This window comes from Epinephelus fuscoguttatus, linkage group LG7, assembly GCF_011397635.1.
Source record: "Epinephelus fuscoguttatus linkage group LG7, E.fuscoguttatus.final_Chr_v1".
Taxonomy (NCBI): domain Eukaryota; kingdom Metazoa; phylum Chordata; class Actinopteri; order Perciformes; family Serranidae; genus Epinephelus; species Epinephelus fuscoguttatus.
The window spans coordinates 34,324,390-34,340,755 of record NC_064758.1 but is presented as its reverse complement, the minus strand read 5'-3'; the positions used below and the strand labels follow the sequence as shown (position 1 = coordinate 34,340,755).

The window sequence follows — 16,366 nt, the reverse complement described above, 5'->3', positions numbered from 1 at the left end:
GTTCAGTCCTAGAGTGTCAAAGCGCAGTGTCAACATGGGAAAATCTCTATGAACAATTAATGACTGCCCCATCTTCAGAAACTATTGTTCTGCTTATTACAACTCAGCAGTTTATGCTATTTGGCTCCCTTCTATATGTCCCAAATCCCCTCTGCACAGAGTTGACTCTGCCAAAGCCTCAGACATTAATGCTGTGTTGTAGTGTGCCTACATCTCAAGCAGTTTCTTGCTGTTCCTCTCACTCTGGGTATTCTTCACTCCTTCCTGAACTGGGAATGCACCCTGTCTTCCTGAGCAAGCATCAAAATAAAATGTGAAGTCTTTATGCCGTAGAGATGGCAGTGTGAGCTGCAGGCCTTGGGCATGTTCTGCATGCCAGTGATAAAAAATCCAGACACAATGCAAAAGTAGAGCTCACCATGTAGCGAAGGTGGCGAGGAACGGGGAGGATCGAGCTTTTTCCCACATACTGATCGGCGCTGATTTACTCCAAATAACAGCACTCACCTCCCCTTCTGTGCTACGATCAACCATTACGTCTCCATCATACACTGAAGAACTCCCCCACTGTAAGTGAAGATTACCTTCAGCTGAATGGACATTATTATTTCTCATCACAATCCGATTTCAATTTTCTTTTCTGCTCCGCTTGTTAAAACATGTGCTCATAATCTTCTTTTTCACACCTTCCTCTACCAGCACAAAGGTAAGCTAAGGATGGAGGGTGTACTTCTTTCCCTCCTCACATACTCTATCTGGAAATATAACAGCCTGACTTTCTGGTTAAGTTTCTTGGAATAACTTTCAATCACTTAAGAAAGATTAGGCATGTTCTTAGTTGTCTGACGACAAGAAAAAACCCAAGAGGAATGAAAGGCAATGCTTCCTCGGGAGAAAAAGGAATCCATTCTAAATGTAAATAATTGTTAATCATGTGGTCACAGCTACATGAGTGGTGCCACTTTCCCTGATTTGCATTTGTCAGAAGCATATGATCAGGTGGAGTTCCACCATGCCATCTAATCCAGAGGCAGTCTGGCTTTAAGACATGTGATACAGTCTTTACACACAGCCAGGCTGCACGGGAACATTTGTTTCTTAGTGCTCGCTGAGGGGGGACTCAGCGAGAGCCGCTGCTCAGAGGCTGCCTCTCACTGGAAGGATGCAGACGGTGAAAGAAGAGATTCCACTACAGTTAATTAAGGAGCACTCCGCACGTGCCTATAAATGCGAAGGGGCAAATGAATTCAGTGTCAGTGGGAGCAGCTCCTCAAGGGGAAGCAGTGATATTTCAAAGGTGGAATTGAAAGAGCTGTAAATCTATTTCCTGACTCCGGCTTGACGGTCATTTCTGAATCACTGGACTGTTGCTATCAAAGTGTGGAGCAGGGAGGCAGAGTCAGTGGAGTTCCCTCCTCGAGCTAAATTCAGAGTTATTGGATGGGATCAACATGAGCAGCATTATGGATGGATTTATGTCATTCTGTTGAGATATTTATACACTCTTTGTTGGGTTGCTCAGGTAAGATTCTCTTCTTTCTCCTCTGGGCAAAAAATAAATCATGTAATTGTGAAGAGATTCAGCTTTTTGCATAGAACTGGCAAATCATATATGTAGCATAAAAATCAGTTTGGATTTAAATGTGAAATCTGCACACATGACTGTACTCTGTGACATTTTGTCTAGATAAACCGAATGCATTTTATTTTATCTTTTCCCATGATACGATTTAATATTGATTCAACCGAAAATTTCATTTAAGATGTTTATTCAGGCATTTAGCCATTTTCTAAACTGTTTTATCGCTACTGTAGATGCTGAAAAGCACAGTGAACATGTGAAAGGGCTGAAAAGTGTTCTGCAATCTAAATATCATGAGTAGAATTTGGAGAAAGCACATCTTGCATGACCTTAATAGTGCTAATAGATGCAATACATTCTTCCTGTGGACCTATAAAAGTTTTCGTGCACTTATCATGTTGAAATCGTATCCTGAAGAATTAAATCCTAATATATCTCATAAATGTGACAAACAGCCCGTGGTATGAATTAATGCATTTAAAGATGGTTAATAATCTAATGCTTGTTGCCAGTTTGCTGCTGTGGATAAAACTGTTTCAGGGCTAAAACGTTTTGCATTTTCTCCTTCATAGATTTCCTTCACAGCTACCTTTCTCCTATGACCAGGAGCATTCCTCGCTGTTGTTCTATTTCTTTTCTTTCTTTTTTTTTCTTATCTATAACAGCATGGTGAAACATTACAAGGCTTTTGATTCCTATTACTGCTGTGTCACTGTCACATTATTCTGACAGATACAGAAAAGCCTCGGCAGCCAGATGCTTGCAAAAAAAAAAGAGAGAAAAAAAAGAAAATCTTATCTTTCTTTAAGTTTGATTTAGGTTTTGAGGCAGGAGCACAGCTCAGGAGTTGAAGGGAGTCAGCCTGTCAGGGGAAATCTCTGCTGCATGGGAAAAACTCCCCAGGGATCACTCCACATTTGCAGCGTTGTGGCTCAGGGACAAGACAGGGCAAACTAGGAAGACGAAACAGTGAAGAAGTCATACTTATATAATCATGCTAATGATAAATTCCGATGACTAAAAGACTCCGCCGAGGAGCGTTAAGGCCAATTATAGAGAGGAGTGCTCATACAAAATCACGAAATCTATTTATTTGTATTTATTAATTTATTTTGCTCACGACTCCGGAAGTGTGTTGGGGAGGGTGGGTTTAAGGTCAGAGGTTGAGAACATGATGTATTCTGCTTTGACTCCACCTCTGCCGGTCCTTAGCAGATGTGTCCTGTCATGTCCTGGCTGCTCTGCCTGTGCCTCTGGGTCAGTGTGACTGCCATTCAGCTGTGTCAGGCCACTTTCTACGACACCATCCAACAGCATCATGGGACGAGGCCCGGACGAACCACCATCCACATGATCGGTGAGTCCTTCGCTGTCCTTCTCTGGGTGCTACAGATCTCTCAGAAGCATCAAAATGAGAAGCAAATGTTTCCTCTCACTCGCTGTGATCGCCCCTTTAGCACTGTTATGTTGCTGTGGCATCCTGGGTGTGGTTGCTCATGTGTTTAATTAGATTGTCACAAGGTTGGGGAAAATAACTCTTTATTTCGCTCTGGGTTTTTATTTCCATCTTGATTTCATGAAGCTGTTTCAGTCATTGATATATTATCAGTTAAGCTTGGACTAACAGCCAATTATTTAGCAGACACATTGTACAGTGGCTGTTTTTCATTAAGATCTGGCCTTGATAGCATGAGAGTTTCTGTACTGAAGATCACAAAGATAGACAATGACTGCCTTTGCGCTTTCTGTCTTGAGCTATTACAGTTGATATTCATGCTACACTGCTCCTTCTCAATTTGATCTGTGTGATTGTGGTTCCTGTGAAATTGCACTGAATAGAATATGACCGAAACATTGCAGTCGAACTTTTGTTTTTCATCAGGCGGATGTGTGCCGTGGTTATGGTAAATAATTATGATCTCAGGATTCAACGGAGGAGAGGAAGTCGAATGCTGTCAGAACTTCAAAGGGAGAAGTAGCTGCATGAGCGTGCAGGTCCTTGGTGTCTGTTATTTCCTCTATGCGCCGGTGCACCTCAAGCATATCAGCAAGGGGTCCTTTCAATACTCTCAATATTGTGAGTCAGAAGACTTCCTGTTCCAACACCTTCATTTCATTACTCACGTCTGCACATATATTGGAGGAGGAAAAAATGTTTTTGAAAGAAAGAAAAAAGGAAGAAACATTCACAAATAGGATATCTTCTAGAAAGTGGTCTCAAGTCAACAAAAGGGAAATGGAATTAATATTTCAAATGTGCATTGAGGTACCTCTTTGGAGAAAACGAGTTCAAAGCGGACAATTTGAATCCTTCAGGACCCTCTGCCTCTAAAAGTGTAAATGCCCTGTCATTCCATTTACCATAGTATGGCTAGTCCTCACTCCTGGATAAATGAGATGCCAGTTTTATGAGAGGAGGATGGGAAGCCTGTCTGGATTGATTCTGACACTGGGACATTTGTTCTGTGCTGTGTGCTGTGTGCCTGTTGGATTGGTGGGAGGATTGGGGTTGACGGGTCATGAATTGGTGGCAAGAAGGCCATTGGTTGCAGACCATTGGGCCAATCATTAAAGGCAGCGAAATGCCACAAGTTCACGGTGACTGGTATTACCAGCGGAAATCGAGATTACAGAGGCCGAGGGATCAGTTGTGTCCTTGCCAATAGAAATTTAGATCTATTTGGGGAGGTGCTGCTTGGAAAAACCAAGTCAATCACGTGTGGTGACTTTGGAAAAAGCTGAAATGTGACCTGATGTTCAGACACAGCACACACAAACTCCAGATAAACGATCAGCTGTAAATAAAAACACCTGCAGCGTGAAAAGGCACACAAGACAGGAAGATTACAGATTTATCAGCAGCATTGTGTTGCTCAATCCAAACGTGTTTTTGGTGATAATTTCCTTGACAGCGTATAAGCAACTATTCCACTTGTGCACTGAAATATTGACAGCCTTATTGCAAAGAGCGTGTGTCCAGAGGTCCATTAGCTGGATGACCCTTGAGTAGCTGCTTGTGTATGCTCAGTGATTCGGACAAGGAATCCTGCTTTCCACCCCACAGCTCTACTTACAGATTGCTGCCTGCCACTCTCTTAGATATGCTTACGGCTGTTCTCTGCCTTTCTGGTGCAGGCAGTGTTGCTCTCCGCGGTATGATTCATAAGGTGCTGTATTTATTTGGTGCAAAGAGCGTGAACTGTGCACAAAAGAGAACAGATTGTATTTGTCGTGCATCCGTAAAGTGCCAGGCAGAGATGTTGCTTTTGGGGTCATGCGTTTCTCGACCCCTGAACATGTCCAGGGGAAACCTCAGGAGGAGAACTGTCCTTGTCTGGAACATTGACTGGCTAAATAAAAAAAGTAATCCTCCCACTTGCATCGATTTTAAAACTTAATCCAGCCCCTGAAAAAGTGAGAATATAATATGCAGGTGTGACAAATCACACTTATTCAGGAGTAACAGCTTAGCTCTTGTATGTAATATATGCTCACTGCAGAGAGAACAAAGATGTGTTAAATGTGTTGAGCAGCAGTCTATTTCCTGTGGCGGAAATCATGCCAATGGTGATGCAGTGCATCATATGCAGGTGATAACGGAGAGTAGGAGACAAAAAGTAGATAGCGGCTGCCTGAGGTGGCCTTGCTCCCTCGTGAACTTACTCCCACCGAATGTCGGCTTTGCCGGGTCAACCTGTTCATAACTGAAAGGGCATCAATTCTCAACACTGTGCGGATAATCTCATACCTAGTCGTTGCTGTAAAATGTGTAGTTGTGAGTGAACGAGCATAACGAGATAAGATATTCAGAGCAGCAGAACAGGGGATACAAGCAGAAGTAACTCACTTGTAAGTATCCACTGTATATTATAATTTATTCAGACTTAAATCATAAATACTTTACTCTGTGCAATATCCATTTCACTGTCTTCCTCTCGCCTCACACTGTTACCTACTGTGATAGCTCTTTATATCACCTATGGTCACCGTCCTTCCTCGGCCTTGTCGGTCCGTCTTGAAAACATGAATGTAATTTCAATGTTAAGCAGCATTAGTATCAGTTTTCCTCTAGAAAACGGAGTGCCCCTATAGTTTCATTTCTTTCCAGAGCAAAAATACCATTTAAATCCCTCATGTCTCCCCTTCAGGAGCTTTAATGAGGAGTAGAGGATCAGGGCTTTTTTTTTTTTTCTCCAGTGCGCTCCAACAAAAGAAACCACTCGCTGCTAAAGCTCACAATGAAACAAACATGAAAAATGGATTTTCGGCTGTCACAAACAAAGGTTGTATCCTCTATGCACTGTTTTAGACACTGACAATTTAATAGCCTTATATAATGCATCCTGGAGGCACATTATTTTGACATACATCTTCCTCCACCCCTACCCTAGACTTCCTCTCAACCATGCTCTTGCTAGTGTCATCTCTGCTCCGCTGCAGCGCCAATGGGAAGTGGCGTGCAACCTCTGCCCGAGGCCTCTCCACATCTGGAGCTCAGCAAACCCACTTTGTCCTGATGCTATTACACATGCCACCGTGCCGTCAAAGGACCCCTGACCATTCTGTGAAACCAGACACTTTCTCCATAGCCTAAAAAAGTGGACTTGCTTTACTTTATTTGCTCTGTAGTAAGAAGAGGAGAAGCTTGTTTACTTTGCCAATGTTGTATCTTATATTCTACCCGAAATAAACTATTCGTGTCATTTCCTTGGTTAGCCCTGCAAGAAAAATATATTCTTAAGTAAATGAATCTAAGAACAATCAGTGCCGTAATTATTACTGTATGCTCACAGCTACAAATAGGTTTTACATATTTCAGTATTTCCCATTTATTTTCTCTTCCAGGCTATGAATTATTCATAAGAGAGAGCTCCTCTAAGCTTGTGGATATTTGTTTAAACAGCATGTTTAATTGAAGTCTTTCAGCCAATTCTGTGCAGGGGCTATGGTTTGTGGTCACAACGCTTATATGCAAAATGAATTTCTTTGGCCCACAGCTTAATTAATTAGCCAGCTTTCTCTCTTAAGATTACACCAGCTGTTTCTTGTCTTAGCCAGATTCCCCAAGCATTAATAAAAAGGGTGTTAACAGCAGACAAAGTTCACGGCTCGATTCATGTCGCAGTGTTGAGGTCACAGTTATTTTTGGTGCTGGGAGAAATACAATTTCTTTCCATTTTACATATAAGTGTTGTGTTTTTCCAAATCTTAATACATTTGGTCTGCGGAAACCAATTAGTTATTTAACACAAATTGAGCTAGAAATTAAAATAGCATGGCTTATGAGCATCTCAGAACATTCTATTAACAAGAGTAAGCCCAACCCAAACCGCAGTTATACCATTTATTTGTCTTCTGTCTAATAAACACACTGAGTATATACTATGAAGAGTACACTGTGTCTGATAGGTGGCTGTGGGATTTCATGTATTCAGTTTATAATCATATTTTAAATATTTAAAGGGTTGTATTTTAAATCTATGCTTGCATTTATATGCATACTTAGATTTCATGTTTTGAATTACACATAGCTGCACAATACAGGCAAGCACTAACTCTGAAGAATGTTTAGCCATGCTTACATTACATTTATAACTTTGTTGTGAATAATCTATGTCATCTATATAATCCGTAACAGTCAGTGCAAGCGGAACACGTGGTCGCCCATAGATAGGATTACAATGATAAATTTAGTGTAGGATAGTCGGGGGGCCGTGGGGGAATTCCCCCACAGACAACGAGAGTTGAACAAATGCTAAATCAATGCTAAACTGATACTAAACAATTTCTAATTACATGTTAAACAAATTTAAACAAATGTTAACTGAGGAGGGTGAAAGATCTGGCGCTGATTCAGGCCAGATTTGTTATGTGAGGAGAAGCAGTTGTTCTCGGAGCTGGTTGTCTGAATAACAGAGAAAACAGTAGCTTAAGTGACAGGAAACACCTTTAAATGTGTATTGGAAAGCTGTGGGTATGTCAACTGATAGTGCTTGTTTGCCAGACACTACAAATTGTCATGATGCACTAATTCTTTGGCTTTCTTGTGTGTAAACCCTCAAATGTGCAACTCCATGTCTGAGCCTCTCTTATTTTAAGTCTTGTTTATGCTACAAAATTGCACACAGGCTACTGTCAATGACTGTCAGGTACCAAACACAGACTAGCCAGAACAGTTATCACAAATCAATCTTACAGTCTTGTGGTCATTGAAAAATGGACATACACACGGTTGCCTGCTATTTTGCTGTTGAGAAAAAGAACTCTGAGCTAGCTCTACAACAATCAGTCTCCAATTCTGTTTCTGAAATATCTGACTGATCATTTGGCTCAAAAATATAATCCTCATCCTCATGGGCACGAGATATGAAATATTAAGAATCAGAACAACACAAAGGAGGCTTAAACATCAGGGACCTGGGCCTGGATCTGAGTACACTTGACCACAATTCCAGTTTGTTTGAGTAGTGTGAACCCCGTACCATACCCACCATACCCTCCTTAAAAAGGTGGTCTCAAGAATGGTTCATGTGACTCTGGTGTGGTTCGCATCAGGTATGAAACCCAACTGTACCAAAACATGGAAGTAGATATAATGCGAGTAGCAGTTGGTGTATAGAGTTGCAAAGGCATTTCTCAGCACCACACGTCTCCTCTGAAATCTGCATATGCATGCAGAACCCAACGATCTCATCCTCTGTGCTGCACAGCCATGGGTGATAAAGTAGGAAGGCAAGAGACAGGGTCCTTTTTGTTGGCACAATGCGAAGGTTGACTCCATTGTATAAGCTTGGGATCTTGCATTAAGTGCTGTTTTTTTACACTGTGGTGACAACATAAACAAATATCACGTAGACGATGACGCAAGTATACTGTGGTATGGAAGAATATTACTAATGAAAAGCTGAGTGGTAGGGGAGTGGAGAAGGGAGGCGATCATACCCGGGTATGGTATGAATTAATCATACCTGATATGGAAACACTTTAGGAGTCTACAGCAATGTGAGGATGCACTCATGCACAGCTGGGCTTTGAGCTAAATGCTAACATCAGCAGCATGTTCACCATCTCAGTTGCCAATTAGCACTAAACACAAGTACAGCTGAGGCTGATGGGAATGTCATTAGCACATCCCCATCCATTTGCTATACCCGTTTATACTTGAGGGTCACGGGGGATCTGAAGCCAGTCCCAGCTGACGGTGGATAAAAGACAAGGTACATCATGGACAGGACGCCAACTGACAATGGCGCTGGAGGAAAAGTTCAGGGATCATCAAAGTAGTTTCTATTTATCATGAGCTTCTGAATCAAATTGCACACCAATCCATCAGTTAGTTGTTGAGACATTTAACTGGAATCCAAGTCAGCCTCATGGTGGTGCAAGAGAACCCCGCCAACCGGTCAAGTTACAGTTTACATCCACATCTGTCCAGACTCATGTAGCCATGACAGCTGACAGTGCTGTAAATATTGATGTTACTGTAAAGCAGCATTTCCTTAAACATGGGTCCATCACACACACACCTTCAACCCATCAGCACAGGAGATCTATAACAACCAGCACAGCTTCAAGACGGAGAACTTAGATTACCGTCACATTCAGTATCTGACCAAATGTCTCCCCTTCTGCTCCTGAGATATGGCGCTGAATAGTGGCTAGAAAAGTGTTTTGCATAACATCATGATGTCGCAGTGGAGCTGACCTTTGACATTTTGGATATAAAATGTCATCACTTCACCGTTTTATCCTATTAGACAGTTGTGTTAAATTGTCATAATTAGCCAGTGAATTCTTCAGTCGTGGCAAAAAACATGTTTTGGGAGGTCACAGTGACCTTGATCTTTGACCTATGGCCACCAAATTTAAAGAAAACCTTTCAAGGCGTCCTTGAGATGTTATGTGCATGAGAATGGTATAGACAAGCAACTGGAATTGTAATGCCTCTGGCCACAGAGATTGCTGGCATGGAGGTATTAAAGGTCAGGATGTCACCAAAGTCATTAGGCTTTATCCTTCAGGCACCATGACTGCATTAGCAAAATTACATGGCAATCCATCGTATAGTTCAGCACATTCTCACTCCGACCTTGCCGCATATCGACGTTTAGTCATGGACTTTCCACGTCGAGATACGATGTGGAAGGTTCCCTGGGTGCATTGGTTGTTGACGTTCTGGGATACCATGCCAAGTTCTGCCTGTTACATGCATTGTCTGTTTCCAAAATACACTTCTGTTTTCAAAGGAAATGTACAATTTGTAAACATTCTCCTTTAGAATAAACGCACGTTGGTACAACACCATGAATTGACGTTTTTGTTTCCTTCAACAACAAACACATGCGGTTACGTTTAGGGTTTGGCTTTACAATCATACAGGAAGCGAACACCAGCCTCCCAGGTGAAAGTTGGTGGTTGATGATCCCATCCACCACACCTCCTGTCTGCCCTACTCGGACTACCTGTGCCTTAACTTTTGCTGTTGTTCCACCCTGTTTCCCCTTGATGCCACCAGGCCCCATTAAACAATAACGACAATCAACCACATATCATGTTGACGTGAGGGGCCAGCTTTTTTCATTGGAGTCTGACGCCAGAAGTCACTGCAAGAGCCGGAATTCGAAAGACTTCGGAGTGAGATCGTGTTGTATAGTTGTAGATATATTTCAGACCGGACTGGACATCCACACAATAGCATTCTGACACAAGAGAAGTGTTAGAAACAAATATTTTGAGAAACAGCAGGCACTTATGAGCTCAATTAAATAAAATGAATCAATAACACAGAATAACATGGACCTTATCTCTCTAAAGAACTGAGGTATGTGTTTCAGGGTTAAAAATGTCAACATTAAACATAAGCACATGAAGCGGGCTCGTCGACTGCTGACGCACTTTTAACTTTGTAAGACTTTTCAATAAATGTTCCGCAATTTATAAGATGTAAACTGTAAGTAGGGTGTATTATACTAATAAGTCTGTAATTATTGGGATCACAGGATAGAGAGAGCTGAAACACTCTGTGTACTAAACCAAATGTCCTGCTCCAAATAGCTAATGAGGACTATACTGTTAAAGCCCAAATTAAGAAGTACATTTATGTTCAAGCACTGCTACCACGGATTGCAGCCCCTAGCCAAAAAAATAATCATGACTGCACATAAAAGGAGGCTTGTAGTTAAGAGACGTTTGCTTTTTAATAACTGCAGAACACATTGTGCCTCAGAATGGGATTATTAGTCGTTTCAAACCACTTTGCTCCGCTGGGTAAAAGAAGCAGAGCATCCTCTTGGGGTCATTAGCAAGATTTTAAGACCCTTGTTTTGTTTAGTAGTTAGCAGCAGTTTTCTAAATATGTTGTTGTGACAGCTGACATAGCTGAAGGATAGTTGACTCTGAAACCTTGAGTCCTGATAAAAGCCTTCAGTTTGCTTTAATCCAGAAATAGTCCAAAACAAAGCTCAGCTATTACAGATGCTACTCTTTTTTTGTTGTTGTGTGCAAACAGCAAACCAAATAAGGGACTTTGCTCATATTAAACAATGTTCTGGAAACTTACTGAGCCTGCAGAACATAATGATCTGTAGCTGAAAATAAATTAAAGGCTTCTTAACAGAGTTTATGTATTATATTAATTTTTCATACTGATAAATGTGTAATGATGATGTTAGGAGCAATTAGTGTTAAACTTTCATTACTGTTAATCATGCCTCTGTGCAGGAGTTTAGAAACTTTGGGTGGGGGGTCAGAGCAGGGCACTTTTTTACATTTGTTAAAAAAAAAAAGTAAAAATATGTTAAGACACATTCAAAGCCCTGGTTCTGGGCGATGATAAACTGTACATTATTAATAATTACATTGTCTATTCATTGTAATAAATGAATACCAAATAAAATATCTCTGTGAAATATTGATAAATAGCTGCAATTTGTAACTCTAAATAGCTCACAGGCACAGATGGATTACGAGACAATGAGGCCCTGGATGCAGACTTGTAAACCACCTCCTGCAGGACAGTCTTTGTAGTCGTTGTGTGTCACTCTGAGGTTTTTTTGCACCTCTGTCTGGTCTTTTTGTTTCTCTTTTTAGAACTTTTGTGTCTCTTTCTAAGTCATTTCACATCTCTTTGTGTTTGTCTTGCTTTTTGAAGAGAGTTGGAGTGACTTCAGCAATACACGACACTAAAGTTTTGTTTATGCTGGCGCCATACACCGACAGTGGCCTCCAAAGATGACACATGAGCTACGAGAATGCAGAGGCTTTTATGTTAAATGCTTTCTCTGCTGCAGTATTCTCCAAAAAGCCAGTGGGCGTACAAACAAAATACTGTGTGCAGAAGCAAGATGTCATCAAGTGTTACTTGTAGACTGTATAAAATAATGGACGTAGTGACAATGACATCACCCATTGGTTTGTGGACTCCCGTTTTGAAGCCTGAAGTTTGGCATTTTGGCCATCGCCATCTTGGATTTTTGTAGCCAGAAGAGACCATATTTGAATGAGAGAATGGAGCTAAACCTAACGCTAGCTGCTAGCTTGGTTAGCACTGTGCAGTTACAATCTATCACTGTGTCTCAAATCACATACTTTTGTTAGTACACTTGCATGTAGTATACTATGTGCACTATGTACTTAATGGTGTAGTGCACAAATTTCAACAGGGTAGTGTTGTCTCAAACCAAACAAGGCTGTTGTGCGCTTTCCGGAAACGACAACTGCAAATTAGCTAGTTAGCAAGCTAGCATTAGCATTCACGTTATCGTTAGCAGTACAAAATCATTACAGACTGCTAAATTAACCCAATAAACATACTGCCAGCTTGTATCTGACAACAGTATAGTGGTGCTTAGTGCAAAAAACACATGTATAACTTACATTTGTACAATGCAGCGATGTTCACGTTCGTCCTTGGACGCCATTTCCAGTTTGAAAAGTGGTCCCTCCCCTTCCGCTACGTAGCCAAGATGGCGACCATTGAGGGCGAGAAGTGTCCATAGTTCCACACTCAAATTCTTGACCGTTTTGAGTGCACCATCGGGGTACTCACAGTGCACTGTGTTTTTCCATACTTCTCAGTGTGAACACACTTGTGCACTCAAAATAATTAGTGTAAGTACAGAAGTACGCAATTTGAGACACAGCTTATGATTAACTATGATAATGCTAATGCTAATTCTAAAGATTACTTTTTGGGCTTTTGCCTTTCTTTGACAGGACAGATGTGGGTGTGGACGGGGGGGAGAGGGGGGATGACATGTAGCATAGGGCCGCAGGCTGGAATTGGACCCACAGCTGCTGTAGCAAGGACACTGCCTTCATACATGGGACGTCCACTAGGCTACTTGGCACCCAGCTGATGCAAATTTGAGCTAGCAAAAGAAAAAAAAAATGGCTTAAAACCATTAAAACTAAGTGTGCTCAATGGAAAATCTAAACATCTGACTCCTTAGAGCAGGGGTTTCAAACATACAGCCCACCAAAGGGTCCAGTCCAGCCCACTAGATGACAAAGAGGTGTCAGGAGCGAGTTAAACAATTCATTGCCCACTTCATGTAAAATTCTGCTTCAGAGTCCCTGAGCAGAATACAGCTCTCTGATATAACGATGAATACTTACTGTGACCATGTTTAAAGATAGCTATGGTGCAAAATGTTGTCAATCAGCAGCTTCAGTTCAAAAGAATCTATATCGATAAATGTGCAGATTAATGCACATGTAATGACAGTGAGAGGTAGACTGACTAAATGTGGGAAAACTGAGACATGTTGTTGCACCTATTTTTCTTGAGACATCTCAGGCTCTTCATCTGTTTTGTAAAAGGATGAGCGTCTACAGAATGTACTTGCAATTCTTTAAACAAAAAAGGGAAAATACTGTAAAATATTTACAGTAGTTATAGGTTGTAGTGCAGTGGTTTTATTAGTCTGGATCATCTGAGATCAAATTGGGGTGTATATGGCCCATGAACTAAAATGAGTTTGACACCCCTGCCTTAGAGGGTCTCTGAGTGCAATCGAACGTAGCAACTTGTCAGTGGATGGCACCTGTCACTCAAAGCGGCCACGCTATTAATTATGCATAACTGAAAGCTTTAATAACATTTTGACAATGAATTATAGTTACAGTTGTCATGAACAGGTAAATTACTTACACAGACCAGAACCATGTTTATTTCTGATGTAAAGTTGAGCATTTTAGCATGGATGTCTATGAGGACTAACTCACTTTTGGAGCCAGCCTCAAGTGACCATTTGAAAAACTGCAGTTTTTGGCACTTCGCAACAGCTTCATTTTTCAGCCCCGCAGGCTGCCGCTTGGTATTAAGGAGAGAATTAGAATCCAGTTTATTGCCAAGTAGGTTTTCACATACAAGGAATTTGCTTTGGTGCTTTCATTAAATTGTGGGTCATTTAAATGCACAATATATTTGCCTATTATTGACATCATTCTAAATTTGATGCGGGTCATGTAAACAGTATAGTCTATTTAGATGTTCCAAAATAGACCTTATTCTGAATGTAGCCCTTTCGGATTAAGACGTGGGATATGCCAACATTATTTTGGTTTTGGGAGCATTCTTTAGGCATATATATATATATATATATATATATATGTATATATATGTATATATATATATGTATATATATACATATATATACATATATATATATATATATATAGCGTATATGGAATATGCGTCTCAACTGGGGTGTTTCCCGCAGTTTATAACACAACCTCTTGCCTGTTTATGGTCAGCTCTGTGCGTTGTACACAAACCAACTCGCCAACAGTTTGCAAGGCTGGGGCAGAGATGCAAGCCCACAAGAAAAGCCGACATTTCTGGTTGGAAGAAAAGACTTGAATATCAGCAGGTTTTTGGATGAGTGAAAACATCGCAACGCTAACCTTTTTAAGAAGGTGGTTGAAGGAATGAAAGAGGGAGGTTTTATTTGCATGATGAAACACGTCTGCCACCTCTGGTAAACTTGATTGATATGTGACATTTTAGGGCATGTTAATCAGAGTACGCGTGGTTGCATTTAAATTGGAATATTAGTGAAATATTCATTTTCATTAGCCATGTAAACAACAGAGTAGAAACACTGACTTTTTCAAAACAGGGGCAAAAATTTGTGCATATGAACCCAGTCTGTGAACACCACAAATCTGAAGCACTTTAAAGCACCATACCTGGACTCTGCATTGTCATTTTTGTTGCCCAGCACTTCAAATTTCTCATGATTAATAACATTTAAAAAAAAAAAAAAAATCAATCCAACCTCTTTCATCTTTTGTTCCCATGCCAGGGAATGAAAACAAGCCCTCACAATGGGAAGGATCCAACCATAACCACACTTCACAGTAATTGCTGATGTCAGTGGTTGCACAAGCCGCTGTGGGTTCATGTGTGAGCACTGCTCCTCTTTAATTCAACGTTTTCCCTAATGATAGCTTTGTGTCCCCACCGCTTGTAAATATTATATCAGGGAGTTCAGACCTTCTTGTCTTATGTGTTCTGAGGATTGTTGCAGCAAATACGCTCCCTGCCAAGGTAAAAGGCTACCCTGCTGCCTACTTTTCCTGTTAACCCACATCATATGGGGAGATGTAACAAGTTTGTCACAGGGTGTTTTTGTCCCTCTCTGGCTTTCATCCCTTTGTGGAGGATTTTCAAGGTGTGGCAGTCCTCAGGCTCTCCCTGCTCTTTAGACGACGAGCAGGGCTTTTGTCACTTCACTGTTGGCCGTTCGTGGTGAGATTTAGATGTGATTTTGAAGATTTGGTGACCCACTTGTGAGACACATCGTTTATTCATATCTAGTTAAAACTGGGTCTTTCAATTCCGTGCAATTTCATGTGACTAATACCCTACCATCCCCAAATGGTATCAGCGTGAAGAAAAACTACTTCTATTAATTCATCCTCTGTATTTGTAGTGGTGGAAATGGGACCTAATTTCCTCATTTCTGATTTTCTCAATGAAAGAAATATTTCTTGCAGAATGGGAATTATGCTTGAGAGATCATTTCATATAGCACTGCCTTTGTGGTTCCACTCGCCTATTTTAAATGCTTGGCAGGAATATGAAATTCATTATCGTTACTTAGACCTCATTAAACTGAAAAGAAGCATCTCAACTTACTAATTGGTTCCAAGGGGGAGGGTAGTATGAGAAATAAGCAAAGTAATTAATACTGGGTTTATCAGGCTCTATTGCAGATTTTTAGTTTTTTTTTCTTCTCTAATATCTCCTTGGTGTGCCATGAGTCTTCTAGCATATTTACACTACAGATCCAATTACCTTTCCTGGAGAGACTGGAGTTTGCATGTGTGAAAATGGGGGGAAAGACATTTTGTCAAATATGAACAACATGATAGCAGGATTGACTGGAATATTTCATGTCCTGCCTCACTAGATGATATTAAATTACAAAAAAAAGCATGTAAAAGTTATTTTTATAGGTTCTTAATATGATCTGTTACTATATTCTGTAAAGTTACAAAATCTAAGGAGGCAGTCACTGAAATCAACATATGTCCAATTTAAAGGAACAGTGTGTAAAATGTAGGGAGATTTAGTGACATCTAGTGGTGAGGATTGAAGGTTGCAACCAGTTGAAACTTCTCCTGGTTACAATTCCTTTGGTGTTCATTGTTCAGAAGGTTTTTGCCAGGTGCTCAGTTCTCCACAGTGATCTCTTCCTCTCCAACAGGAAAACATGTTACAAATCAGTGTTCCTCCGACGCTGCTTGGCATATCACAGATGGGTCGCTCATCCAGCT

The 16,366-nt window shown here is 40.8% G+C and overlaps 1 protein-coding gene across 3 annotated transcripts in view; it reads left to right on the top strand.

Moving 5' to 3' along the window:
• The first annotated feature begins 1,143 nt into the window (after positions 1–1,143).
• The window catches only part of LOC125891421 (chemokine-like protein TAFA-1), a 37,532-nt gene continuing 22,309 nt past the window's right edge, over positions 1,144–16,366 (top strand). For 2 of the 3 annotated variants that reach the window (XM_049580709.1, XM_049580708.1), the window contains exons 1-2: positions 1,144–1,522; positions 2,798–2,939. In XM_049580709.1, coding sequence (XP_049436666.1) covers positions 2,798–2,939 — 142 coding nt within the window. In that variant the 5' untranslated portion in view covers positions 1,144–1,522. Of the gene's footprint in view, positions 1,523–2,794; positions 2,940–16,366 lie in introns of all 3 variants that reach the window. The other variant, XM_049580710.1, reaches the window with a different exon arrangement.